Below are 27,132 nucleotides of genomic sequence, written 5' to 3'. Positions count from 1 at the left end.
CCCAACCAGCGGAGTATAAGGATGGATTCGGATCGGATACGGATGTCACCTTTTACCACATTTTAATCCGGATACGAATGCGAATGCGGATGTCATCGGATACGAATACAAAACGGATATTTCGAATTCAGATTCGAATCCGGATATCTTCTCGATTTGAAACATAGAGCTATCATGAGTATCAATTTATTTTGTCAACAATTTATAGTAGATCAAAATCATTATACAAGTAGGGAGTAAAGGATTAGAAGATAGCTAATAAAAAAAGAATATAATTATCTATGCATAGCTTTTATATTAAATATATAATACTAATTATAAATATAAATAAATAAATATTTAAATACTTAATAATTAATATATAAAAATATTTTATCATTAAATAATTAATTAATTTGACTCATATTAAATAATTTTAATCATGAAATAAATATATTAAATAGTTAAAGTTAATTTTTATATCATTACTAATTTTAATAAATATATTATTAGTTATCTAGCTTTCTAAATAATTTAAATAGTGTACATCATTAAGTAATTAGGTATAAAGATAAGTTTAAGATTGTCTCACTAGTCACTTTTTCTTTGCGGATACGGACAGATACGGATGTGATCGGATATTCCTCGAATACGAATATGGAATCGGATAGAAAAAAGTTCTTAAAATCGGATTCGGATGCATCCATATGACATCTATATTAAAATCGAATACGAATACAGATATCCATATTTACGTTTAAAATCGATACGAATATGGATAATTCGGATGTTCAGCCATCCGGATCCATCCTTAGCGGAGGAGCAGCAGCATGGATATTAATACTTGGTTTATTCTCAACAGGTATATGGTCAAATGGGTAATTACCCTCCAATATCCATACATATACGGATAATCCATACCCTCTCCAGACAATATGAGTCTGAATTTGGGTACGGGCAACGGTTAACCAGTGGCATCATGACCAGTCACCCACCCCACAGTGGGTCCAACTTGTCATCCTCATCTTAACCTCTACCCTACCCCCTGCTACCGACCTGCTTTGTCCCACCCGCGCCCGAACAAAACATGCGGCCCGCAAAGCATTGTCCTTGAACAAACACCACCGAGGCGAAGCATTTCCCGTGGGCCCCCGCATTTCCGTGGACGCAAGCAACGCACAACAAAAAGCAGGGGGCCGTAAAATGCAAGCCGCTAAAAACTCGGACGCAACGCCGTCACGAGCGCATGGGCCCCAGAACAACTGTCCCCATCCGGGGCCCAGCTGTCGGTCACGGTCTCTCGCGGGAGGTCTCGCCTGCTCCCCGCGAGTCTTATCACCCCTGGCCTCGTTCTAATCCACACGAGTAGAGAGACGAGGCCGAGCACGGCTCCAACCGCAGCAGCGCGCGAGCCACGGCAACCGAACGCCCGCGACGCGAATACAGCCAGCGCGAGCACGAGCTCCTCCGCCACCCAGTGTGCCATCGCGTCGCCGCCGCGCCCGCCGTCCATGGCGTCCGTGTCCACGGCGCCGCGCGCGCCGCTCCCCGCGGCCGCGTCCTCCCCGTCCTCCGCGCGGCAGCTGGATCGGAACCCTAGCGGCGGCCGGTTCCTCGCCGCGCGGCGCCTCCGCGCCGTGCGACGCCTCGCCGGCGCGGCCACCTCGCGGCGCGCGCCGGCGGCCCGGTGCTCCGCGGCGCGTAGCCCGGACGCGGACGCCGGCGGCGAGCGGCGCAGGCGGGGCTGGGACGCGATGCTCCACGACGCGTTCCGGGGCGCCGTGCGGCGGTGGAGCGAGTACGTCAGCAATTACTGGCCCCCAACGCCCGCCGCGAAGGAGGCAGGTACGGGGAAGAGGGTTGGGAGTTCTCACGAAGCGATGAGCGGGGATGAAGAGGCGAGTAGGGCGGAGGAGGAGGAAGAGGGGATGTGGAGCTGGGAGATGTGGAAGCGGCACTTTGCTCTCATTGAGGAGAGCGAGCGCCTCGTTGATGAGCTACAGGTTAAATTGTATCCATCGTTCTTACCTGTAATGCTTCACATGTGGACGTAACCTGCTCACGATTCAACAGTGGATTTTTGACACTACTAATCATTTACTGGTTAGCATAAGTTTGAATGCATTGTTGAATGGAGAAAATTTTTTCATTTATGAGTGGCACCAAACTTGGAAGTTGAACCCTTAGAAATTACCTCTGAGGACTGTGCTTGGAACAGGTTAGGTTTTTGTAAAGTGACTTACCCCATGGAGTGAAATATGATGTACATAATGATTTGCCGTTTTTTGTTTAGCTTCTGCATTGCGGTTCATGACTTGAGTGGCACAAATCTGAAGAAAGTGCCTAGTGTGGATACTTTACATACTGCATTCATGCTAATTAGCTGTTATAAGAAGCCCAGGAAGAACTATTAAACCCACACTCAAATCTGAACAGGCTGCTTGGAAGATAATATTTGTTTTTGGGGGTTCAAATAGGTGTGTCAACTAGATCCAGAGGTTGTTGGATGTATTACATGGACCAGCTTGTAGGCTGATGAAAGGATCATTCACCAAAACTGTTATGTTATCTGTCACCATGCCAATGACTTATAGACTTTTCACATGTTGTCAACAATACGCTTTTAAAGTTGCAGGCTGAATGCCTGAATCTCAAACATTGAAAAATCAATTCATGATAGGCTCAATCATACAATAGCTTCACGAACCATGCATGATACTGTTGGTTGAAATCTGTAGATAGAACCCCTATGATTGCAAGAATTTCCATGGTCACAGGACTGAAAACTGCCTTTTCTCTTTTGTAATTTCTATCAGGCTGCATAGTTTTCAGTATACTATGTGCAAAAAGGTCTTTGGTTCTGGTTCATGCCAGTGTTGCAGCTTATGTGCCATTTTGGTGAGGTCTGATGTGGTTTTAAATTATTGAGCTTCTATTCATGTGATATCGAATATAATTTTATAAAGTACATGTGGTAGAACTTTATCTGTGTGAATGGAATGGCTTGCTTGCCTGGTCCACCACTGTGTATGTGTGTATGATTTTTGTGCAGATATCCCACTTCAAATTTTATAATAGTGTCTATATTGTCAAATTTCAAATGTCTTGATACCTATATATTTAATTTCAGCTACAACTCCGAACTGCTATTTATAGAGAAGACTATAGGAGTGCTCATAAACTGAAGCTGGCTATCGCGGCTACGGCAAGAAATGACACTGTGGGCAGAGCTATCTCTGACTTAAATGTAAGAGATACCTGTTGTTTCTTTATGCTATTACTGATAAATGACACTTCTGATCCAATCTTTGAATTGTCCTCTATACATTAAGTCCTAAGCATATCCCTCTGGTCCTGTGCTACAAAGGGTTGAATGTCAGGCAAAGTTGGTGGCTTGGATGTACTCCTTCCATTAAAAAATAAGTGACATTTTAGGATGCCTGCCTCCAGACAATTTAAACTTGTTCCCATATTTCCTGAATACTTAGATTGGATATAGAAATGATATGTGTAGATTTGCTATAAAAGTACATTACTAGAGTTTTAATATTGTATGTTCAAAGTGGTGTTTTTGAGATCTTATCAATATCCAAACCACCGCTTGGTTGTGGTTGAAGGGAACAGTAGCTAATAAGTTTGCAGCTGCCTGAAATAACTCAACTTATGGGGGCAACTAGTTGTTCTTGCAACCACATATTCTGTTAGCTGTTGTCCTTACATCCTCCGTTGTAAGCTGTATCTGACGACACATGTCTGACTTCATGTTAACAGAAGGGTGCTATGCAATACAGCACATATATAGAAGAATCAGTATTAAGGGTTTTTTTTTCGTCTAGAGGAGCTGAATTGATCCATGATCAATTTGAGGGATTAAGATTGTTATTTATAAGATAATTGACTGCTTTTTTGGGTTTTGCAGAGGGCAATAGAAGAGGAGCGCTACAGGGATGCAACATATATCAGAGATCATGTTGGTGCAGGATTGGTCAGTACCACACAGTACCTCTATATCATGTGCCCGCTGCCATCTAAGTTTCTGTAACCTCTTTTCATCCAAGCTAATAAATCTTAATTATACTTTCGCAAAAGATGAATATTGATCATGCTTTGTAAATTGTTCACAATTACCCATTTCTACATCTTATTTCTTTTCATCTGTGCAAAACAATGCTATTGCCTGATCCATTAGAGCACATGCAGCTGGGGTGGTGGTCTGGAATTTCTGGAAATTTGTCTGATCCATATGGTCTTATAATTCATATAAGTGCTGAACATGGTCGATATGTTGCAAGAAGTTATGATACAAGGTATTAATTTGTTGATTACTTATTATTTATGTGCATAATTACAATATTTTATTGTTTACGCTTTAGTTTATCATTCCGTGAGTGGACTTTCTGCTCATGTTTATGCTTTTTTCCCCTTTATGGCTGGAAAGCTCTCATTCATTTCATTTTTACAATTTCATTGGTGTGGAAAAAATGTCTAGGAAAATGTGGGTTTCCTACCGAAGTTTGCTCCAGTTTAAGGAGCTGTTGGCATTGCCATGGCAATGGGTCATTTCTGTGGTAATTTCAGACGCCAGGAGTGGCTGTCTTAGATAAATTGATGGGTGAAGCAGTAGAGATGTGTGTCCGTTTGTGATTGACTTGGCCTTGTTGATATATCAATCAGTTACTAAAGCTTATTTTTGAAAAACCATTTGAAATTATTACACTCCATTGAAAAAATGTGTTATGGATTCATAACAATGAAGAAATTATTTTTTTAACACAGCATGTCTCGGTATCCCAATCATAAGTCATCAAAAAAGTCTTCTGGAGTACTGCTACTGCAAGAACTATTTTATTTTATCATTTGTAGTTGGTGAATTGTGTAGCAAAGCTGCTAGAACAATAACAAAAGTGCATGTCTCATAAGTTAATACAACTGGCACTATAATTTTAAACTTTTTTCAATTTATGTGTTCATCCATGTACATATTATAATGACTCTTATATGATTTCATTTTACTAATGTTGAAAATGGTTACTTTATTGTATGAAATACTTATTTTTCATGGTGCGTACTAAATGACTTTTCAAATTTCTCTTCTTTTTCTTAGGCAGCTAGCTTCAGATGGCCATGGTTTTCCTATATTTGAAATATACTTTGCAGAAGCAAATGGAGAATACAAACTGCAGGTACAATGTTTTATGCTTAGTATAAGGAAAGTAGCATGCAAATATTGAATATCATCTTGATACTGCAAGTCTGGGGGGCCCCTTTTATGGGAAAAAAATCGAAATCGTATTCAATATAATAGACATGTTACCACTTGCTAGCAGTTTCATGATCAGAATATCAAGTTATCATGTTCTTCAGGAAAATTCAGGATGACCCCTTTTAATAACGCCATAAAATAAATCTGTATGTGACTTGTTGATCAGCTTTGCATATTCTCATATTGGTCAGCGTGATTGGGTCATATTGTTGTAGGCCTGTCCATGCTGGCATGCACATGTCCCTCAGGCTTGATAAAACATGCAAAACCTGGTTTCACTTTCAGTGTTGCTGTTATGTTGTCTGGGTCTCTGGGATGCTGTTATAGGCTTTATTCATTCAATCAAACCAACAGCCTTCCCATCATAGCTGCCCATTAGTTCTCTCATGTCAAGTTGTCAATGTCAACAAATCCATGCAATTGAACTCTGGAGTTTGAATTATACGTGGCCTGCATGATTTCCTAGATCATATTTCTTCAATTCCCATTTGAAGAGTTCGTTTTTTTTAAAAGGTATATTCTTCCATAACTATGGCCAAGGCCATAAGAACTCTTATCTTGTTAACTAATGTATTTTTATTTCCATCCATTCTCTGACAAGATAGGGCTGATATTTTCAGGCAGTGCATCTGCGACCAGATGATAGTGATTCTGACCAATTGCCAAACATTTTAAGAGAGAAACTTGGCATTGACAGTATAAACATATCTAGCAGTTCAGTAGGGTCTAAGCATGAAGAATTCGATGGAAGTGTAAACATGGATGATCAAGATAATGATGACAGTAATATTACTGCTGGTGGCCCAGCTGGTTTGAAAAACTTATCAAGCGATTCAACTGCCATTCCCAGGATTAAAATCTTGAAAGTGGTACCCATAGAAAATGTCAACCAAGACTACATAATCAATATTTTTGATCAAATTTCAGAGGAAGATGATGACCATGATGATTCTGAGGTCGAAAATGAATCCTCTCATGATATTGGTGATGGAGATAACACTGAAGGAGCAGAAACAGTTTCTGCAGAAGAGAATGGTGATGAATCTGGCGATGAAAATGATATTGAAGCCTTGATTTCAATTGATTTTGTCAGTGAAAATAACAACGATTATGCTTCCCATTCATCAGCTGCAGCATTTGAACGAATGCCAGCTAGATTAGAAAGAACAGACCGCTTCTCATTTTCCTTCTATACTGAAGAATACAATAAAAAACTAGGTGCGGGAAAAGGCCAGCAGACTTCAAACAGAACAGTTAGTCTGCATACTAGTCAGCAGGATGATGATGGTTTTGTCCAGCTTGATTGTGTAAAGTTGAGTGGCAGCAACAAGAAACTATCGGTAAGTATTTTATTGATATTGTGCTCTGCATTGGCTTTTGATGCCCTTCATTGTACTTGATGAATCATCTAACTGAACATCAATTCTTCAGTCTTGTTTTCAATTGTTCAGTCTTGTTCAGTCTTGATTCATTGTTAATGGTCTCTTCTGGTTTAATGTCTCTTTAGACGGATCACTCATTATCTGTAAGAACATGAACTGGTAAAACATCGAACATAACTTTTTATGCTTGAATCCTAGTGAACTTTGTGAACCACATTTCTTTCTGTAAACTGTGCCACCTTGTCCTTTGTTAAGAGCATGGGATTTGTCAATTATCTCGCTGGCAATACCTGCTTTTTTATTTTTCTGTTAATTGTCAGATTGTTAGATCTGTGTCAAGTACCTTTGAACATATTGATAGTGTGGACCCATGATGCTTCATGTCTCTTTTCTGCTTATTCTCACGTGCACACAAACACAAGTATATCATTCAGTTCAGCAATTGAAAGTTATATCATTATGTGTGCTTGGAGTAAAAAGAAAATGATTTTTTCAATAGTATTGTGGACTTGCATAATGAAATATCATTTCAACTTATCTTATGCAGATACTACAACTTGGCATCAAACAACATAATAACAAGGTTCAGCAAAAACTGCATGGAGTTACCCACTTCAGTCGGATTCAGGCGCCTATATCTTCAGATCCTCTTAACGGTATATTCTAAATTGTACATACCACTTGCCTTTTCTTGTTCTCAAATACTTTAAAGAGAAAGAGAATTGGCATTGTAAGAAACCATCCCACACACCTTCCACTTGAGCTTTTCACGGTAGCTTTATCCTCGTTTTCTGCTGGGGTATTGGCTGAAAGACATCCTTTGGGCAGGTTTATATGTGACTGCTTCAGGATTTGACTCAGAAATTATTAGTTTGCAACGGAAATTTGGTCAATATCAGGAGGATAATTTGTCAGAGGAGCATAGCGACCTACTGTTCTATGAGTATGTTGAAGCTGTAAAATTAACAGGGGACAACCTTGTGCCAGCGGGTCAGGTGTGAGGCCTCACTCAGTTCTTGTTAATATTACCATGTAAAAAAATATTTAATGATTGTAAGTAATATGCGTGTTCTGGTTTAGCCCATCCCGCTTTGAAGGATAGTTGAAACATCATTTTTTTATATTCCTATCCAAATTTGCAGTTTTCACTTACCAATTGTCTGCTATGGAGTGTGGTCATCGTATCATAAACTCTTTTGAACAATCTTCTCTGTCTATTTCCTTCAGTTTTGAGTAGCCCACTCTAAGTCTGAAGAGTTATTTAATGTGCTTTTTCATTGAAAGACATGATAATTCAGATTGACCTGATATGATTCCTATGCCAGGTTGTGTTCCGTGCAAAAGTTGGTGAGCGCTATCAGCTTCCTCATAAGGGAATCATCCCAAGAGAACTTGGAGTGGTATTCCCATAATCTGAATAGTGATATTATCTTTTCACCGGCAAACATCAAACCTTACAACTCTCCATGATATAGGTTGCTAGGTATAAGGGGCAAAGGAAAATTGCAGACCCTGGTGTCCAAAACCCTCGATGGGTTGATGGGGAGCTTCTGATACTTGATGGAAAGGTGAATTCAATAAACAAATTGCATCTTGGGTCCATAATATTTTTTAACATACTTCTGTTGTGCAACTTGCAGTTCATCAGAGATGGTCCTGTGATAGCTTTCTTTTACTGGACATCAAATTTTCATCTTTTTGAATTCTTTAGACGGTTGAAGCTTCCTGACTAGTTCCCTTCTAATAGAAGTAGTTGAAGGTATGCATTTCATCTTGTAGGCTCACAATTCCTCCATTATTGCATCAAAGTATATTAATTTCATTGTTGTGTCTTCCTGTGCTTGCCAACCACCGATATTTGTTTCATGCAGAGGTGATGCTTGTTGGTTGTTGCATGCCACCATTGGGCTTACTAGTTTTCTTCAGGAAATGCCATAATTTTTTTTCTAAATGTCATATTCTTGCTGTCCTGATAAGCATTAAAATGGACAAAACAGATCAAACTGAATAACTGGCTTAATTTTGTTTTGACACGAATAGGTGCTGTCATAGGGTAAAGCCAAAACTAAACAAAGTACGGTATTTTTATATTTATTTAGGATAAATACTATCGCTATGGTTTGGTGATGCTATTGAACCTTTTTACTGGTTACCATGAGTTTCTTGTGGTCTGTCTGCTTTTGATCAAAGTTGTATAAATTGCAAAGCTGTGAACATTTCAATTCAAAAGTTTGTTTGGGAATTGCTAAAGTGGTAGGGAGTTAAAGAAACATTGTTCCTGACTTCTCGTACCAAGTTTGGCTTGATATTTATGACTGTCTTTGATGAATTCGAGGACTAGTTTCATCATTTGTTGCCTGATAATGTCATTATGTTGGATACATCTGGTGTCGAAGTGTAGTATCCTAAATAGTTATAAATGTTCTGGCTATTTGATGTTCCTTAGTAAATATATTGTTGGGATCTTTGCTTCTTAGATGCCCAAACAGGGAGCATGAACAATAAGAAACTGGCGATGAAAGTAGGCACTTAATTCTCCAGCAATAACCAGAAAATTCAACCCTTTACACTGTGGAGAGAGGGGGCTATTTATACCCCTAGCCCTTGGCCAGGTTTTCCTAAATTGCCTCCTAACCCATTTACAGTTCACTTACAGCCGTTTTCGGGGTAAAATTACAAGGTGAGGTGTACAAATCCAACCTTCTCACGTATTCACGTTTTACACGCACGCCTACTCCCGACGAAGGTCTCCATGTCCTTCGTCTGGTCTCGTCCTGATGCTTGACAACATTCGGGCGCCGAGGTCCTTCGCAGGCCCCCGCCCACTTCTGAGTGATCAGCCGTGACCATCGTATCCGAAGGTGACCTCCCTGGTTCTTTCGAAGGTCCTGCTCTCCTGGCTTGTGCTTCCGGGCGAGCAACTGCATCCTTCGGTCCCCCGAAGGTGAGTTCCCTGGCCTGGGGCGATCTCGCGAGCGACCGTCGCCCTTCGGGTGTGCTCGCCTTCCTTCGTTGGAGCCCTGCAAACGAGTTAGGGAGCATTTCCGAGGGTGGGATCGACCTCCGGGAGTCTATCCGAAGGTCCAATTCCCAACAGTAGCCCCTCGAGGGTGAGGTCCGAAGCCGACGGTCCGAACCCGCGTTAAAGAAGAAGATTGCTCGTATCCTTCGGGAAGCTCCCGAGGAAAAACGTCTCCCGAACCGTCGGCTGCAACGGTCGGTTTTGGTTGTGTACATGTCAGGCTCCGATTGCGTCGCTTGGGAGGCCGACTCTTCGATTTTACCGTTGGTACTGTTGGTTTCCCCCGCCTATATAAACGGAGGGGGGGGGGTGTAAAACCTGTGCCCTCTTGAGCTTTGCTTACCTTCGATGTTTTTTGCTATAAAGCGCTTCTTCCGAAGGTTTTTAGCACTTATTGTGCCTTTGGTGCCGAAGGTTTTTTGGTTCGGACCTTTTGACAGGTCGAAGCCCCTTGGCGTTTATTTTAGCACTTATTGTGCCTTTGGTGCTGAAGGTTTTTGGGTTCGGACCTTTTGACAGGTCGAAGCCCCTTGGCGTTTATTTTGATAAGTATGCAAAATTTGCGGATTCTGCATACTTTGCTAACTTACAGTTTTACGCAGCATACAGATGCTGGCCGAAGCTTGCCGTTCAGGCTTCTTAGGCGAAGGTGACACTTTACTTGGGGGAAATTCATTGTATTGAATTAGTTTACAACAGGTCCGCCTCGTCAAAACCTCACCTCCGATGTGGAGTTTCCCCCTGTGAGGAAAAGAGTACGACCCTTTACAACATAAAAAGAAATGAAAACAGCTACGAAGGTCCGCAGTCGCTTATAGTTTTGCGATGCGGCCTTTTTACATGCTCATATGTAGTACTTCTTGAGGCTGTCAGCATTCCATGGATGCTGCAGCTCGTTGCCTTTGGCGTCAGACAGGTGGTACGACCCTGGCCTGTTGCTTTTGGTCACTAGGGATGGCCCTTCCCAGTTTGAGTGGAGTCTGCCGGAAGTTTCGGCGTTTGGCTTTCTTTTAAGGACCCAGTCTCCGATGTTCTTTTTCACGACCTTTTTGTCTCTCCACTTCGTGGTTTTTTTTGATACTTCTCAAGGTTCTCCGAAGCTTGAAGGATATCTAATTCCATAAGATCCTTTTTGCTCGATGGTATGGCCTCGACTTGGTGAGTCACCCTAAGACTTCGGTTTTAAGTTCTTCTGGTGTCATTGCTTCGGCACCATAGAGTAGCCTGAATGGGGTGAACTTCGTTGTTCTTGATTCTGAAGTGTTGTGGGACCAGATGACCTTCGGTAGTTCATCCGCCCATTTGCCCTTTTTCTGATCAAACAATCATTTTTTGATGCTGCCGAAGATGATGCCGTTGGCTCTTTCGACGGCCCCGTTAGATTGCGGGTGGTAAACCGAAGCAAAGATTGCCTTCGTGCCCACACTGTAACAGACTGAACTCTCTGAAGAGTTATGAATCAAACTGTTTGCCATTATCGACGGTGATTTCCCGCGGGACCCCAAACCTGCAGATGATGTTCTGCCAGAAGAATTTTCTAATTGTTTCTGATGTGATGTTGATTAGGGGTCTGGCTTCGATTCACTTTGTGAAGTACTCGACGGCAACTGCTGCGTACTTGTAATTGCCTTGAGCGGTGGGTAGGGGCCCAACAAGGTCAATTCCTCATCTTTGCAGGGGCCATGTCGGAGGTATTACCTGGGTTGGCTCCGAAGTTTTTGAGGACTTTGGGCCCATCATTTGGCATGCTTGGCATGTCTTGACTATGTGCTGGGCGTCCTTTAGCGTCGTGGGCCAGAAAAATCCTTGCCTGAAGGCTTTGGAGACGAGTTGTCTGAAGCCAATGTGGGATCCACAGAACCCGGAGTGTATTTCCTTGAGGAGCTCAATGCCTTCGGCTATGGAGATGCACTTTAGCCATGGGCTGGTGACGCCCGACTTGAACAGCTCACCCTTGGAGATTATGTAGCCCCTTGCTCTTTGGAACATTTTCTTCTCTTCTTTCTCATTTGCTAATTCATTGTTTCCCCGAAGGTATTCCATTATGGGTGTTCTCCAGTCTTCAGCTGATATGATTGAAACGTGCTTTTCTTTCTTCGGCTTGACCGAAGGTTCTGTGATTTCTTCGAAGAATACATCCGAAGTTAATTGCTCCTTTCTTGATGCTGTCTTTGCGAGTTTGTCAGCTTCGTCGTTCATGTGCCTTGGAAGAATATGAACGATATCGAAACCCTTGAAATATTTCTCCATTACTCTGACGGCATCGAGGTACTCGATGAGCTCTGGTTTTCTTGCTTCTGAATCTTTTTCAATGTGGTCTCTGACAACCTTCGAATCTGTTCTGACTATGAAGTTTTGATGGCCAAGGGCTTTCATTTTGCGAAGGACCAGGAGCAAGGCTTCATACTCGGTGGTGTTGTTGGTTGTTGATTTGAGGTTGCCGAAGCTTACGCGTGCTGCGTATCTTGTTTTTGTTTCCGAAGGAGACTCTATGATTGCAGCAATACCCGCTCCGTCGTTGCACCAGGCCCTGTCACAGTGCACGATCTAGGTTTCAATCGAAGGTTCCTCCTTGAAGGTTGGGGATGTCTAATCAGCAATGAAGTCTGCCAATACTTGTGACTTGATGGCTGTTCTTCTCTCGAAGTCTATCTAGAACTCAGAGAGTTCCGAAGCCTATTTGGCAATTCTGTCTGAGGCCTCTCTGTTACTGAACAAATCATGCAGAGGTTGATCTGTGACTACGATTATCTTGTGAGCTTCGAAATAGTGTCGAAGCTTCCGAGCAGACCTCACTACTGCATATGTAATTTTCTCTAGCTCTGAGTACAGGAGCTTCGAGCCTGCAAGAGCTTCGGATACGAAGTAGACAGGTAGCTGCTTCTTTCCTTCAACTTCTCTTTCGAGTACGAGCGCTGCACTGATAGCAGAGTAGGATGTTGCGATATACAGGAGCAACACATCCTTCGGGTCAGATGAGGTCATTTTGACCATGTTCTGAAGGTGATTTTTGAGTGCCTGAAGGGCTTCGCTTTGCTCGAGGCCCCACTCGAATTTGTTTGCATTGCGAAGGAGCTTGAAGAATGGTAGGCTTCGGTCAGCAGAGCGATGGATAAATCTGTTTAGGGCTGCTATCTGCCCTGTGAGCTTCTGTACGTCCCTGATGGACCTGAGCTCCTCCATGTTCCAGAGAGCTTTTAGTTTATCAGGATTTGCTTCGATGCCCTTTGTGGACACGAGGCATCCTAGCACTTTTTCCCTGAACTCCAAAGATACACTTGTTGGGGTTTAAGGATAACCCTGCTTTTCTTAGGCTGGCGAAGGTTTCAGCCAAATCTGCCACATGGTTACTCCTTATTGAGCTGGTCACAATAATATCATCAACATAAGCCAAGACATTTCTTTTGAGTTGGTGCTCTAGGACCACCGAAGACATTCTTTAAAAACTGTCCTGCATTCTCTAATCCTTCGGGCATTCTCATGAAGTAGTAGGTGCCGAAGGGTGTTATGAAGCTGGGTGTTATGAAGCTTGTTTTCTCTTCATCTTTCTTTCTCATCCATATCTGATGGTATCCAGAGAAGCAATCCAGCAGAGACATCAGTTGTCTGTTTGCCGCATCATCAACGACCTTGTCGATTCTTGGCAGTGGGAAGTCATCCTTCGGGCAGGCTTTATTGAGGTCAGTGAAATAGATGCACATGCGCCATTTGCCATTCTTTTTGACCGGCACGGTGTTTGCCAGCCATGTTGGGTACTTAACTTCTCGAATAACATTTGCATCTAGCAGTCTCTGGACTTCGGCCTTGACTGCTGCGACTTTTTCATCTGCCATTTTGCGAAGCTTCTGCTTCTTCGGCTTGACGTTTGGGTTGATATCTAAGCGATGCTCAATGATATGTCTGCTGACACCCCGTAGGTCATTGCTGGACCATGCAAAAACATCTTGATTCTTGCGGAGGAACTCGAGAAGCTCTTTTTCTTCCTCGGGCTCGAGGGTTGCATTGATAGTTACCATTTTGTCGGGTAGATGCATGTCAAGGGGGACCTTCTTGACTTCTTAGTCTTCTTCGAAGGTTGCTTTCTCGTTGTCTCTTTGCTGCTCTTTGAAGGTAACGGACTTGGATTCAGTCCGAAGGTTGTTGACATTTTTCTGGCCTGAGGTGTATCCCTGCTCTATGTCCCGCGCAAGCTGCTGGTCCCCGCGGACGGTGATGACTCCCGCGGGAGCTGGAATCTTCATGCACAAGTATAGTTGATGAACAATAGCTTCGAACTTATTGATTGTCCCCCTTCCTAGGATTGCGCGGTATGGGTAGGGCATCTCTACCACATCGAAGGTGATGTGTTCTGTTCTTGCGTTGGCTGTGTCTCCGAAAGACACATGGAGTGACAGTTTGCCGATTGCGTTCACTCTCTTTCCTCCGAATCCCATTAAAGGGATATCCGAAGGCTGAAGCAGGTTCAGTCGATGCCCATCTTGTCGAAGGTGTCAGAAAAGATGATGTCTGCAGAACTGCCAGTGTCAACTAGTATCTTGCCAATCCTCCAACCCTGAATTTTTGCCTCAATGACAAGAGCATCTGTGTGTGGGTAGCTGATGAGGTTGACATCTTCTTCGGAGAAGGTGATCGGAGAGTGTGACCACTGGGTTCTCTTGGTTGGACTTTTGGAGACGATGCAATGGACTTGCCTGAAGTAGTCTCTGCGCTGTCTCTTGTTTTCAAAGTCTAGGGTGGAACCTCCGGAGATGGGCATGATCATCTCGAAGGTTGGTAGTGCCGCGGGTTGGCTATTTGTGGTTTGGTTTTCTTGTTTTGGTGGGAGGATTGGGGGTGGTGGTAGCTGTTCTTGTGTTGGCTGAGCTTGGGTGACGGGTTGACTGGGGTGTGTTTGGGGGTTTGGCTGCGGCTGCCAGTTATGGTTGTAGTTGTAGCTGAACATGGGTGGGCGGTATGCTTGGGTAAATGGGAAGGGGGTGGAACGAACGAAGGTTGTGTGTACTGTATTTGTTGAGGTTGAGTTTGTGGAGTCTGAGGCCATGTAGTATGTCCAACTAGATTGGTTTTTTTCTCAGACTCCATTCTCTCAAGGGTCTTCTTTTCCGGGCACTGGTTTGTTCTATGATCAGAGTCAGACTCGTGGAAGTGACAGAATAATTTTTTGGGCTCACGCGAAGGTCCGCGACCTCGGCCTCTTCCTCTGCCGCGACCTCTGCCCCGTGCTCCGGACGAAAGTTGCTTGTCATTTGTGTGTTGCGGTTCCGACTCTGGTGGTATCATGAAGGGATCAAAGGTTAACTGTTCCTCATCATCTTGTGAGGGTTCCACAGGTAAAATGAGTCACTGAGCTGGCTGCTTCTCTTGCTGCCATATTTGCTGATTGTATTTTTCTGCCTGACACATAATTTTTATTTGCTCTACCCTTCTGCGATGGTCGGCATCTGACTTCGCGTACTTTTCTGCTTCTGTATAGAGCTTCTCCAGGGTCCTCGGGGGCTCTCTTGTGAGTTGAGAAGCAAGCTGACTAGGCAGGAGACCTTCGATGCATTTCTCAATCGCATCTTTCTCTGGGAAGTTTGGGATTTGAGCCTTCTTCTGAATGAACCTCCGGAGATAGTCATAGAGAGGCTCGCAGTCATAGAGAGGCTCGCAGTCGTGTTGTGGGCACTTGAAGTCTTTCACAGTGTTGGTATTTAGCCTTCTGAATCCCTGGAAGTCTTGGAGGAGCCTTCTTTTCAGCTGGTACCTGTTATTGATTGATTGTTGGGGAAGATATGAGTACCAGTTGGCCACAGAATCTTCACAAGCCATGACGAAAGACTTGACCATGGTTGAGTCGTCACCTCCGGCCGAAGCAAAGGTTGCTTCGTAGGCCATGAGGAACTGGGTTGGATCAGTTGTAGCATTGTACTTGGGGAGTTGTGTGGGGTTGTAGCCGAGCGGCCATGAAGTTCGCTGCAGAGCGACTGAAAGTGGCGAGGTCGGGTCAAATGGGAGGTTGACCGGTGGTGACCTTCGGTCTTCGTTGTGAGCGAAGGTTGTCTGGTGGATGACGCGGTTTTCTTGTTGGGCAGAACCTTCGGGCATTTCTTGGTATGCTCTCTGCAAATTCTCAACTTCTGCCTCCATTTCTGCTAGCTTGCGCCTGGCCTCGGCTAGCTTGTTTGCCTGGTCAAGTGCCCTCTTTTTGGTGGCGAGTTGAGCTTCGATGTTCCTTTTCTTCATTTCAAGGGTCTTGAGCTTGAGTGCTGCTTTTGTGAGCTCCGCGGATTGGGTTTGATGAGCTTCGGTGTTTTCGCTGTCTTCAACCGGATCTCCATGAAGAACAGCTTCGGTGGCGATGTTTTCAATTCGTGGGTTGGGCTTCTTCGTGTTGCGGTGGAGAGCCGTCAAGGACATGGCCAGGCTCAGTGGAGTTGCTTGTGGTGCCGGCTGGGGCTTTCCTCTTCGCTGGGGCCATCGAAGGTTGTTTTTCGAGCTAGAACGGTGGGCGTCGCTGTTGGGATCTTTGCTTCTTAGATGTCCAAACAGGAAGCATGAACAGTAAGAAAATGACGATGAAAGTAGACACTTAATTCTCCAGCAATAACCAGAAAATTCAACCATTTACACTGTGGAGAGGGGGGTTATTTATACCCCTAGCCCTCAGTCAGGTTTTCCTAAATTGCCCCCTTCTAACCCATTTACAGCTCACTTACAGGCGGTTTCGGGGTAAAATTACAAGGTAAGAGGTGTCCAAATCCGACCTTCTCACGTATTCACGTTTTACACGCACGCCTACTCCCGACGAAGTCTCCATGTCCTTCGTCTGGTCTTGTCCTGATGCTTGACAACCTTCGGGCGCCGAGGTCCTTCGCAGGCCCCCGGCCACTTCTGAGTGATCAGCCGTGACCATCGTATCCGAAGGTGACCTCCCTGGTTCTTTCGAAGGTCTTGCTCTCCTGGCTTGTACTTCCGGGCGAGCAACTGCATCCTTTGGTCCCCCGAAGGTGAGTTCCCTGGCCTGGGGCGATCTCGCGAGCGACCGTCGCCCTTCGGGTGTGCTCGTCTTCGTTCGTTGGAGCCCAGCAAACAAGTTAGGGTGCATTTCCGAGGGTGGGATCGACCTCCGGGAGTCTATCCGAAGGTCCAATCCCCAACATATATTGAAAGCTTATTGTGGTGACTGGGGAGCATTTAGGATGTATGCACCCAGAGGTACCGGTGCCGTAGCTGGAGAGCCACCTTGCTAGAATGCTAGCTCATTCTGCTCAGTATATGTTAGAAATTTATTAGATAGTCGTTTATTTTATTGTGAACTGGCTAGGCTGTACTTTACTGTCATCCATTCAAGTAAATGAACAGTAAAAGAAGGTCCCCTATGGTGCAGAATGATTATAATTTCTTATGGTAATTCAGTGCTGTGTCAGTAAATGAACAGTAAAAATGGTAAAACAGGCACAGTGAGCAAAAATTGCTTCTAATAGCTGCATTGTGACTACTTCATCATTTTTGTAGTCATGCATGGAGTGTAGTAGGATTATAAGTTTTAATTCAATTTATGTTATGTTTCTTTTTCTGCTTGTTTGCCGAGGGTCCTTCTGCCCTTCCCAACATTTCATTTGTGTAACATTTTCGTAATGTAGGTGACTTGACATTAGATTTGCTGTATTTCTTAGCAGGTCATTGCGATCCTCACATGTACATAGTTGACTTTGGCGCCAACTGGAGTCTGGGCTGCCTTTAAAGTCCCCGAATAGGACTTCCAATGCGGAGAATAGGGTGCTGGATGTCGCTTGAATTTATTTGGCTTGTGCATCCACTATGAAAATCTGCAGTAAGCGTGAAAAAAGAGCACACAACAGAATATCTTGCTGCCAACATGGATGAGCCATGCGCATTTCTGCTCACCTCGTCTACCGGGTCCGGAACTTGACTGCATAAAAACTGCAGTCCCTGTGTTTCGCAGAAAAAGTAGAATTAAAGCACCTAGTAAGGTAAAGTTGTGTAGCCGCAAATAATCCAAGATTTTGAGCGTATCTTGGTATGTAAAAAAGCAACAGTTTTTTTTGTTTTTTTTGGCAGTATGATCAAATAATCGAGCTACAATGAGCAGTGCCCACCTTGACTGTACATGTACTTCAATCAGCAGCGGAGGCGTAGACTGATGCGCATAATCTGCTCAACCCAGAATTGTTAATATATATTGAAGTTTGTTTAACATTGCCCTTTTCTTACGCATTCTACTTTTTTAGTTTTTGGCCCCTCAGCAACAAGCAAGGGTAGAAAAAGGCATGCTGTCGCTGAAGCAAGCGGTAACCTACCCTTTCATGTGTCGCACGCGCTGAAGCAAGCGGTAACCTACCCTTTCATGTGTCACTCGCGCGTGCTTGTTTCCCACGTAAACGATGGAGCGTACCTATAAGATACATCCAATGTTTCTCGAAACCGATCGAATGGTCTTGTTTTGTTACGGAAAAGATCGTATTTGTTATAGATCGAAATGTCATCGTCATGGGCTTGTGGTGAAGATCGTATTTGTTATGGATCGAAATGTCATCGCCGTGGTTGGTTTGCTCCAGGTCTTAGTTTTGGCTTTGGAGACAAGAGTGTCATTTCTTCTCTGGATTGGGCCAAGGAAGCACTGGAGCTTGATGGTATCTTGGCTAGAGATGCCAACTTTTGTCTTCCCTAGGTCATTGTGTCGGCTTAAAGCTCATCCAATATTTTTTTCTCTCTAAAACTATCTAGACCCTGTTTAGTTTGTGTTATACTAGGAATTATATCAATTTTGACCGCTAATTAAAAATATTAAATTAAAGCAGTTTCCAAAACCAACTTCAGAACTCCTGCGCTAGGAATTCTGAAGAATATAATGAGACATTTGGCCGCGTGATTAGATGATAGTTACTGTAGTATCACTGTAGCCAATCATCGATTAATTACTATCATTAGATTCGTCGCGAAAAATTACACTCATTCTTAAAAATATTTTGCAAATAGACTTCATTTAGTACTTCATGCATATGAAATCATGTGCTAGCGCAGGAGTTCTGAAATCGTGTGCTAGTACTTCATGCATACTGAAATTTGCAATGGTTCGATACAATACAATGGAATCTGCAAGTAAAAGACCATTTCAAACACAGGAAGAGTCAACATCAGGTGAAGACTTCCATTTTTCTAAATAGAAATCGACAATGCTTTTTGAGTACTTCATTTTTTGGAGGGAATTTTTGAGTATTTTATTTTGATGCGATTAGAAACGTCGAAGCTTAAGAGAGGAAAAATAGGAGGGAGCTTCCCGAGCGCCACGTTTCCGGCGCCCCCTTCTTCCTCCTTCGCCGAGCCGCGTCAGCGGCAAACGGAACCAAACCTAGAGAGCTCCCCGTCTCCCTCCCCGCCCCGCTTCCCGGCTTCCCCTCCTCTCACCACGCCGATTCCTCGCACCATCTCCTCCCCTCTACCATCCCGCCGCCGCCACCGACGGCCAATCCGCGGGGCCCCGCCCCGAATCCGCGCCGCCCGCGCCCAGATCTCCCCCCTCCGCGCCTCCGGATGTCATGAGCCGCCCCCATTTGCCCAAGGACCCGGCCTTCCCGCGCACCAATGGGTCCTTGGACGGCGGAGCCCGCGGCGTCGGCGAGATCGAGGAGGTGGGCGCGGCGGCCACCGTTGCCGTGGAGCAGTCGCCCTCGCAGTCCTCGTCCCCGACGGCGTCGTCGCCGGCGGCGGCGATGTCGCCGTGCGGGCAGTACATGCTGCACCGGGTGCGCAAGCTGGACACCCTCGCGGGCGTCGCCATCAAGTACGGCGTCGAGGTAATGCGACTGGAGTGACGTCCTGCTGTATTGTTTAGCGTGTCTGGTTTTAATATTACGTTGGTATAGTATCAGATGGGGTATAAAACAACAGCATTCTTTAACTTGTAGCTGTTCTGGGTGGAACGCCCTTCTATTTCGTATTTTTGGTGAACTGATTTTGGAATGGTTGGTGTATCCGGATTGTGTAGGTAGCGGACATTAAGAGGCTGAATGGCCTCTCAACTGACCTCCAGATGTTTGCACACAAGACACTGCGGATTCCGCTCCAAGGGAGGCATCCTCCGTCATCTTACCAGGAGAATGGTTCATTCGAGAGTGAAGAAAGGTAGCTGGAATGTGAAATTGTTCACCAGCATGGCTTGCCACATAAACCATGTTACCAGTGTCACATGTTGTGGTGCTTCTGAGCAAGCGTTTTTTTTTGTTGATTGATAGCCACTAGTTGACGGAACCGATACAAGTTCACTCATGAAATGCTTAGCAAGGTCAAGGTCTGGCTAGGACATTAGTGCAAGATCGCTGAGTACATGCAGATGCATTTCTACTATTGCCATGTAAATTGAAGTGTATAACGTAACTCAAACTAGTAATTGAAAGGGGATCTTAGCCTTGTAGTCTCATGCAAAATGTTTCTTGCCATTTCAAGTTTTAGCTGCATGTTTGTTGCCAAAAACTTTTCCACACCCAGGTGAACCTTCACCCCATCACAATGATCATTGAGATTTGTGTTGATCCTTTGTACTATCGGGATGATTTGGCCTATTAGTTACCAGTTACCCCCCCCCCCCCCCCCCCCCCCCGAGTTTGATTTGATTTTCTATGGAAAAATGATTTGAACTAAATATGGATGAATGTAACCTTGTGTGGGAGATTGCAGCTGGAGGTATGCGTTTTTTTTTTATTCATGGACTGTAACTGAAGGAGTCTTGAGTCCTTAAATCATTCTTTACCCACTTTTTTCTTTTGGCGACATGCACTTTAATCAATTGGGTGGGCATGTAACTTGATACTTTAAGTTCTGAGTGTATGAATGCTCATGTGGCATATTTAAAATGTTCATTAGCATATTTCTTTTGGCAACTTTAAGCTTTCTTCAAGTGACTGCAGTATTAGTTGTGGACATGAGTGAATCAACAATTGAAGAGCACTATAGGAGCTAGAGGTTCATGTGAATACATTTTAGTCATCTTGTGATCTGCACATATCTAAAATAATGTTGCCAAATTGGCCTGTACTTCAGAAACTTCTGAGTTTTTTTTGGCGAATTCTACAGTGGCAGTATTTTTAGTTATCATACACCACAAGAATGTTTGCCTTATTCTCTAGTTGCCGTAGCAACTTGCAAGTGCTTCTTCTTCCTAGCTTGTCGAGTCTTAAGGCTCTCCAGGATATTGGTTAATTTCATTGTATAGGGTCCTCTATAGTTTAGCGACCATCTTTGATATGTCTAAGATATACCTTACCTGATATAATGGTATTATTGTTTCAGGGAATGTACTCCACGACGCATTCATGATGATATCTTGGATTCTATATTGAAGACACCAAAACCCAAAGTTTCGCCAGCCATGAGTCTTCTGCAGGGATACTATGGCCTTGCACCACCTCCAAAGAGAGATCCAACAGGTGAAGGCACTGAGATGGCAGTCTATAGAAAAGGAAAATCTGCGTTTTTGGATGTTGAGCCATGGCTGGAGCCACCAAATTCCGACCCGTTCCCTCTTCAGAATAGGAAAACTAGAAGCTTGGCGATAGGTTCTTCTCTTATTGATGGTGATACTGATGAGAATGGTGATAGTGAAAGGTTGATAAGGCGGCGTCAGAAAGCTGATGGTGAGTTGTTACCTAGGGAGGAAAATGGTGGTGACTTCCTAGCAAGCGCTGGGAAAGGATTGGCGCTGAGGCCGAAGTCGAGTAGTCGACCAGAAATGAACAAGAGTCAGCAGAACCTTTTTGCAATGGCAGAGCCTTTGTTCAGCAATGGTCTGCAAACTGTAAGGAAATCATCCAGCACTCCTGAGTTCCAAGAGCCAGAGAGCAACACCAGTTCGTCCATATGGTCAGCGAGCAAGTGGAGCATAAATACAGATGCTTTTACTCTTCCTCTCCCCTTCCCCCGCTTTGACAACATCCCAAAGCCAATTGCTGCTTGGAGAAACAAGGCGGCTCGCGATTAATAATGTGCTATATCCTGGCCATGTGCATTATTTTCCCTTAAGTCCAGGGGGGCCAGAAAGTGTCCATGAAGGAGCTTACAGCTTAGGTTGACACCAGTCTTCACAGCTGCGGAAGCAAAGCAGGACCTTGGTTGGTTCCTGCTACTTGGAACATACTGAAGATCTGATGCATCCATGTTCACAGATGTTTCTAGATTAGGTTTACATGGTTCTCATGTTATATTGGACATGTTGCGCCAAGAGTAGCAGCGTTAATATTCTTGATATAAATTATAGATGTTAGATGACATAGAGGAGACTTCGATATTTGAGGGGATATTCTTTTGTACACAATGAGATAATGTAGAGGATCAAAGGGCGGTTATATATGTATTGTATGTATGATCCCATACCCTAATTTCCTTACGACGAAATCTGGACGGAAACTTGCAAGGATTTTGGGACAACGAAATCTGGACGGAAACTCGAGCAAGGATTGGGCCACGTCGGCTTGTAATTCCCTACCGTCGATCTTACATCTAGCGGTCAGAACCTGGGCGCAGCTGCGGGCCTTCCCTCGGCCATCTTCTTGAACCTTCACGCGTCACGAGCGGTCGGTGTGACAATTCATCTTCCCCGCCATTCGTGCAGGCATTCTCGCGCCGTCCACCACTCCACCTCCATTTGCTCTGTCCCCTGCCAATGGCAGCTATGGTGCCCAAGTGGAGAGGCCGGGCGCTTATGGACAACAAGCACACGCTCGTTGCCTGCCTCCCTTTTGCGCTCGGAGGAGCAGCGTAAGCAGCACCGCGAAGGCCACGCGGCGCGGGGCGACGGCCGGAACGCGAGGTGAGGGGTTTGGCTCGGCCCTGGTGGAGAAGGAGAGGAAGAGAAAAGAGGTTGATGATGAGAGGTGGGGACCTCATGTAAGTGAGAGAGGAGGAAGACGCATTAGTAAATATAATTGATAAGATAAGGATAAGGATTAAGGATGTAATAATAATACGATTTTGGAGTTAGAGAACGACCAAATGGACTTTTCTGTAAGATTTTTGCGCCGCCGCGCCGTGGACTTCCAATTCATTTCGTTAATTGGTTCCTCATCCAGTGTTAAGAGACAGGAGGAAGCCTCGCACCGTGGCCGCGCCTCGGCCGCCATCCACGGATCCACCCGACCACCGACGCCTCTGCATGCCGATGGCGGCACAGCTCATCAATGGCGCCCCCACCACCACTTCCCTCGCCGACGACCTCCACGCCGTAGCCGAGGTCCTGCTCCGCCTCCCGTCGCCGGCTGCCCTCGTACGCGCCGCGCTCGCCTCGAGGCGCTGGCGCCAGATCGCCTCGTCCCCAGTGTTCCTCCGCAGGTACCGCTCCCGCCACACCTCGTCGCCCCTGCTCGGCCTCTATGTCCCGCGCTCGCACGCCGGGCTCCCCTCTTTCCAGCTTGCGGATTCGGTCCGGTCCGACCGCGCCCTTGCCAAATTTGTGCGCGCCGGCGATTTCAATCTCACCGGCCTCGGGAGCCACCCGGAGTGGCGCCTCCTTGACTGCCACAACAGCCGCCTCCTCCTCTCCAGAGGCGAGTCACGCGCCGTGTACAACCCCGTGTCCGGGCACGAACCCCTATGGCTTCCGCTTCCGCAAATTAGTCCCCTCGAAGGCACCTTCATTTCTGAATGCTTGTTGCAAGGCCGTTGCGACGATGCGGCGTCGTTCCGCGTGTTCAGTGTGCAGCACCGTGGCTGTGACCAGATGGTGCGAGCTGCTGAGTACGACTCATGTACTCGCCAGTGGCGTCGCCATCAGTGGGTGAAGAACATCAGCAGACCTCAACATGACCAGGCGATGCACGCCGGTAGGCTCATCTTTTGGAGATACGAAGATACTTCATTGCTCTTGCTTGACACAGCCACTGTGGAATTCTCCATACTTGGTCTCCCCTTCACCTTCTTCCAACCGTCAATGTATGCCATAGGAGACACCGTCGATGGTGTCTGCTGCCTTGTGGGCCTTGTTGGGAGTGCTAACAACCTTCATTTGCAAGTGTGGCTGCTAAAGGAGGATGGTGTTGCCAAGATGTGGGAGCCAGAGAAGAAAGTTCCAGTTAGCCAAGTGCTTGGCAGGGATGCCCAATTGCATCAAGTCCATGTCGTAACCAATGGAGTAGCTCTTCTAGGTGGCGACCGGTGCCACCAATTTGCCATCAATCTGAAGAAAATGTGTATCGATGCTGAGTTTGAGTGCAGCGCTCTTGGTTATCCTTTGCATATGCCATGGCCACCTGCAGTGTTGGTGGAAACTGGTAGGGGTAAGTGATCTGCACTTGACACTTTAGATAGATGTTCAACAGAAGTATGAGTGAACTGCACTTTTTGGTTACTACTTACACTGGTCAATTGTGGTAACTTTGCTGCAGAGACTATTAATTATATTGTGGATGTTGTAACAAAAAATCTTTCGACAACTAAAGAAACTGAGGTATTTATGAATTTTACCCCCAACTTTTATTTCTATCAATCTATCAAAAGATGTTCCAACTTTTTGCGTACCAGCCATACATGATAATTGCCTGAGCATCTTTGTTCACTCAAATTTTGTTTTATAGCAACTGTACTTTATATTAAATTTATCGAATTTTTGCCACTAAAATTAAATGCTGCTGCAACCAGTCTTGCAAAACTTTGTTCATTAATAATTCTTGCAATTGTTTCTTATTATTTATTTGTTAAATGAATATGATGTTTGGCGTCCAATGTGAGAAGATGGTTTACAAAAGCAAGACAATCCCTACTAGCAGGCTAGATCATGTTGGCGACATGATCCCCTATAATCAAATGATCGTCCATGGCAGTGAGATGGTCCAAGGTATTCATACGACTCATGGTAATGACACTGCTGAGTCAGTGGTACGAACCAAATCAAGATGTGGCGGCGAGATGGTCTCTAGTGATCATAGTGGTAAGATGATCAATTGTAAACAGACAGTTATCTGTGGTAGTGAGATGGTTCAAGGTATTGAGATGACTCATGATAATGGCACTACTGAGGTGACTACTGCATCAAGATGCAGCAACCGGATGGATCATGGTGAGGAGATGATCCACTGCAACCAAATGGTTATTCGTGACAGTGAGATGGTTCAAGGTATTGAAATGACTCATGGTACTTACACTGTTGAGGCGGCACCTACCGCATCAAGACATGGTTGTGAAATGGTCCCTGGTAGGAAGATGGTTCATGGTTGTTCAATGATCCGCTGTAATCAAATGGCCATCCATGACAGGCAGATGGTTCAAGGTATTGAAATGCCTCAGGGTAATGACACTGCTGAGACAGCACCAGACGCACCACCAACCACAGCAAGACGTCGGAGAAAGATCTCCAACATCTGGGAGCATTTCACAACTGAAACCAATTCTGATGGATGCACACGAGCATGCTGTAATTATTGCAAGAGAACCTTTGCTGGCTCCAAAACAGCAGGCACTAGCCATCTAAAGAGGCACATTAGCCTGGGTTCATGTCCTGTGATGAAAGGTCAAGTGCCACCTTCATCAGGAAGGACAGGAAATCATGGCAGCTGTGCTGCTAAGAGGCAATGCATACATGCTGGCCCTGGAAACGATACATTTAATCGAAACGGCAATACATCGTATCTGGGGAACATGGACATTCTGACTGAGGTATTTAAGTTTTTTTTTCTTCCTAATTTCTGTTTCTGTTTATAAGAATGCAGCTGTGTATTTTGCAACGACAGGACTCAGGAGGTAGTTTGCCACTGAATCTTTCTTCTGTCACATTTTCTTATTTAGCAAATAGCAATTGTGTTTTATAACATTTGACTCCTGGTCTTTTTGTATGGAAAAGTGCACCTTCAATGATTGCCTCGGTTTATTTTTTCTGTTGCTAAATCCATTCATTTTTTATAACTAAATCCATTCATTTTTTATAACTAAATCCATTTAGCAGCCTCTAGGTACAAAACAAGGAAATGAATACTCAATATCAAAATGCTTAAAAGTGTTACATGACATGGACAATGTGTCGGATGAGATCAAGCATCTTGCCCTTCATGTTCTCAAGGATGCAACAAATCGAGAGATATTCATGAGCTATGAATCAAGGCTCCGTGGTTTGTGGTTGAAGAAGGAAGTTAGCAAACTTTGAACATAACAGACTCTATGTAAGTCTTGTTGTATTTTCCCTCTACTTTGTAGCTCCATTTTGTTTCCTTTGTTCAAGGTTGAATATTTTAGTTTCAAGAATCGAGATTGCAATTTTTTTTTGAGTAATGCTTAATGAGTGTTATATACCAAGTGCCTTGATTCAGTTAGATCCCTGTTACAGCCTAAATATATTTCTTATGAAAACTTACGAACTTACCTAAGTGCTCCAGTCAACGGTGAAAATACACTGTTCAGAATGAGTATCACATTTTGTTTTGTAGCTCCTACCTTGTGGTCCAGTAGAATACTAGCATTTAATATCACCTCCCATAAACTGGTGTAATTCAGTTGATATAACACCCGATTGATTCCACAGGTAGTCCGACATGGCATTGGCACCTCGTCAACACTGTTTGTACATATTTCAGTTTCTTATTTTCGTCTGGCTGCTGTATAATCTGAGTACACAAGAGAAGCTACAACAGGCTGCAAAACATACAGCCGTGATTTTCTTTCTTTGAATGCTGCATCATTTTTCTTTTTTCTTTGTTGAGACGCTGCCTTTGTTCACTGGGCAAAACATAAAACAAAGGCTTTTTTTAAGAGATAATTTCTTGAATCCCAAGGTCCTCTGATGAATCAGAACTTAAAGTTTTGTGGTTGGAGGAAGTTTGTGTAATAAATTCTGTTGTTTTGCCCTCTATTTTCCGTTTTTCTTTTTGAGTGCAACATTCAAGCTTGGATATTTCGGTTTGGAGATTGATCGTTTGATGTAATGTCCATCCATTGTTTGGCCAAAAGGAAATGCTACATTTATACATAAAGTCATGATGTTTCGCGCCTTAAAAAAAACTTCGAAATTATGTTGACAGCTTGATACGATGCCTGATGGCTCATTGTTTAGACAACTGTTTCTCATAACTAGTTTTAGTAATATAACCCTATCAAAATATTAGTTTTATTCAAAGTCAAATCTCCCTGAATCGGTCCAAGTTTTATACAGATAATATCAACATCTATAACACTAAGAACAATACACTATTAAGTTATATCTCGTGTGAGTTTAATGGAACTAACGACATATAGTAATTTTCTTTTCTTTATAGCAATTTGAAAAGTATATATAGAAATTTGATTTAGTACAAAGGCAACGTATGACATGAAAATCAAGTTATTGTGCAAACTATGCAAACCAGCGATCAGGACCCCAGAATTCTAATCCAATGGCTGCAGATAACACTTAACACCCCCCCCCCCCAAATCCCCTCCTAATCTCACTTTAGCCGTCCAAAGTGAGATTAGGAGGGGATTGATGGGGGGTTTAAGCGCTAAAATAACACTGTTTTATCTCTAGCCAT

At 44.3% G+C, this 27,132-nt stretch overlaps 3 protein-coding genes across 11 annotated transcripts; all 3 read left to right on the top strand.

Moving 5' to 3' along the window:
• Positions 1 to 1,345: 1,345 nt before the first annotated feature.
• Positions 1,346 to 17,849, top strand: LOC120650708 (protein EXECUTER 1, chloroplastic-like). Of its 8 annotated transcripts, XR_005665778.1 has the most exons (15): positions 1,346 to 1,982; positions 3,110 to 3,226; positions 3,899 to 3,964; positions 4,180 to 4,286; positions 5,084 to 5,162; positions 5,863 to 6,582; positions 7,172 to 7,280; positions 7,453 to 7,619; positions 7,950 to 8,024; positions 8,100 to 8,192; positions 8,265 to 8,383; positions 14,722 to 14,976; positions 15,120 to 15,739; positions 15,878 to 16,132; positions 17,308 to 17,848. XR_005665778.1 is itself a non-coding variant. In XM_039927930.1 (12 exons), the coding sequence occupies exons 1-11, from the start codon at positions 1,491 to 1,493 to the stop codon at positions 8,355 to 8,357; spliced, it is 2,118 nt and encodes a 705-aa protein (XP_039783864.1). In that variant the 5' UTR covers positions 1,346 to 1,490; the 3' UTR covers positions 8,358 to 8,383; positions 17,308 to 17,848. The 8 variants fall into 8 exon arrangements, 3 of the variants coding, with proteins under 3 accessions (XP_039783864.1, XP_039783865.1, XP_039783867.1); XR_005665777.1 differs by having other exon boundaries at positions 14,824 to 14,976; positions 15,120 to 16,132; XR_005665776.1 differs by having other exon boundaries at positions 15,120 to 16,132.
• Positions 17,850 to 18,921: 1,072 nt separating this feature from the next.
• LOC120650709 lies at positions 18,922 to 22,031 on the top strand. Its single transcript, XM_039927934.1, has 3 exons — positions 18,922 to 19,446; positions 19,638 to 19,774; positions 20,939 to 22,031. Exons 1-3 carry the CDS (start codon positions 19,189 to 19,191, stop codon positions 21,624 to 21,626), a joined length of 1,083 nt encoding a protein of 360 aa, XP_039783868.1. The 5' UTR covers positions 18,922 to 19,188; the 3' UTR covers positions 21,627 to 22,031.
• A 329-nt stretch (positions 22,032 to 22,360) lies between these two features.
• LOC120650707 lies at positions 22,361 to 26,519 on the top strand. Of its 2 annotated transcripts, none has more exons than XM_039927929.1 (5): positions 22,361 to 23,916; positions 24,025 to 24,086; positions 24,371 to 25,291; positions 25,578 to 25,791; positions 26,151 to 26,519. In XM_039927929.1, the coding sequence occupies exons 1-4, from the start codon at positions 22,797 to 22,799 to the stop codon at positions 25,773 to 25,775; spliced, it is 2,301 nt and encodes a 766-aa protein (XP_039783863.1). In that variant the 5' UTR covers positions 22,361 to 22,796; the 3' UTR covers positions 25,776 to 25,791; positions 26,151 to 26,519. The 2 variants fall into 2 exon arrangements, with proteins under 2 accessions (XP_039783863.1, XP_039783862.1); XM_039927928.1 differs by having other exon boundaries at positions 25,575 to 25,791.
• Positions 26,520 to 27,132: the final 613 nt, after the last annotated feature.

This window comes from Panicum virgatum, chromosome 9K (genome assembly GCF_016808335.1).
Source record: "Panicum virgatum strain AP13 chromosome 9K, P.virgatum_v5, whole genome shotgun sequence".
NCBI lineage: Eukaryota > Viridiplantae > Streptophyta > Magnoliopsida > Poales > Poaceae > Panicum > Panicum virgatum.
The sequence above is the reverse complement of the archived record's forward strand: the minus strand, read 5'-3'. Positions and strand labels throughout refer to the sequence as shown.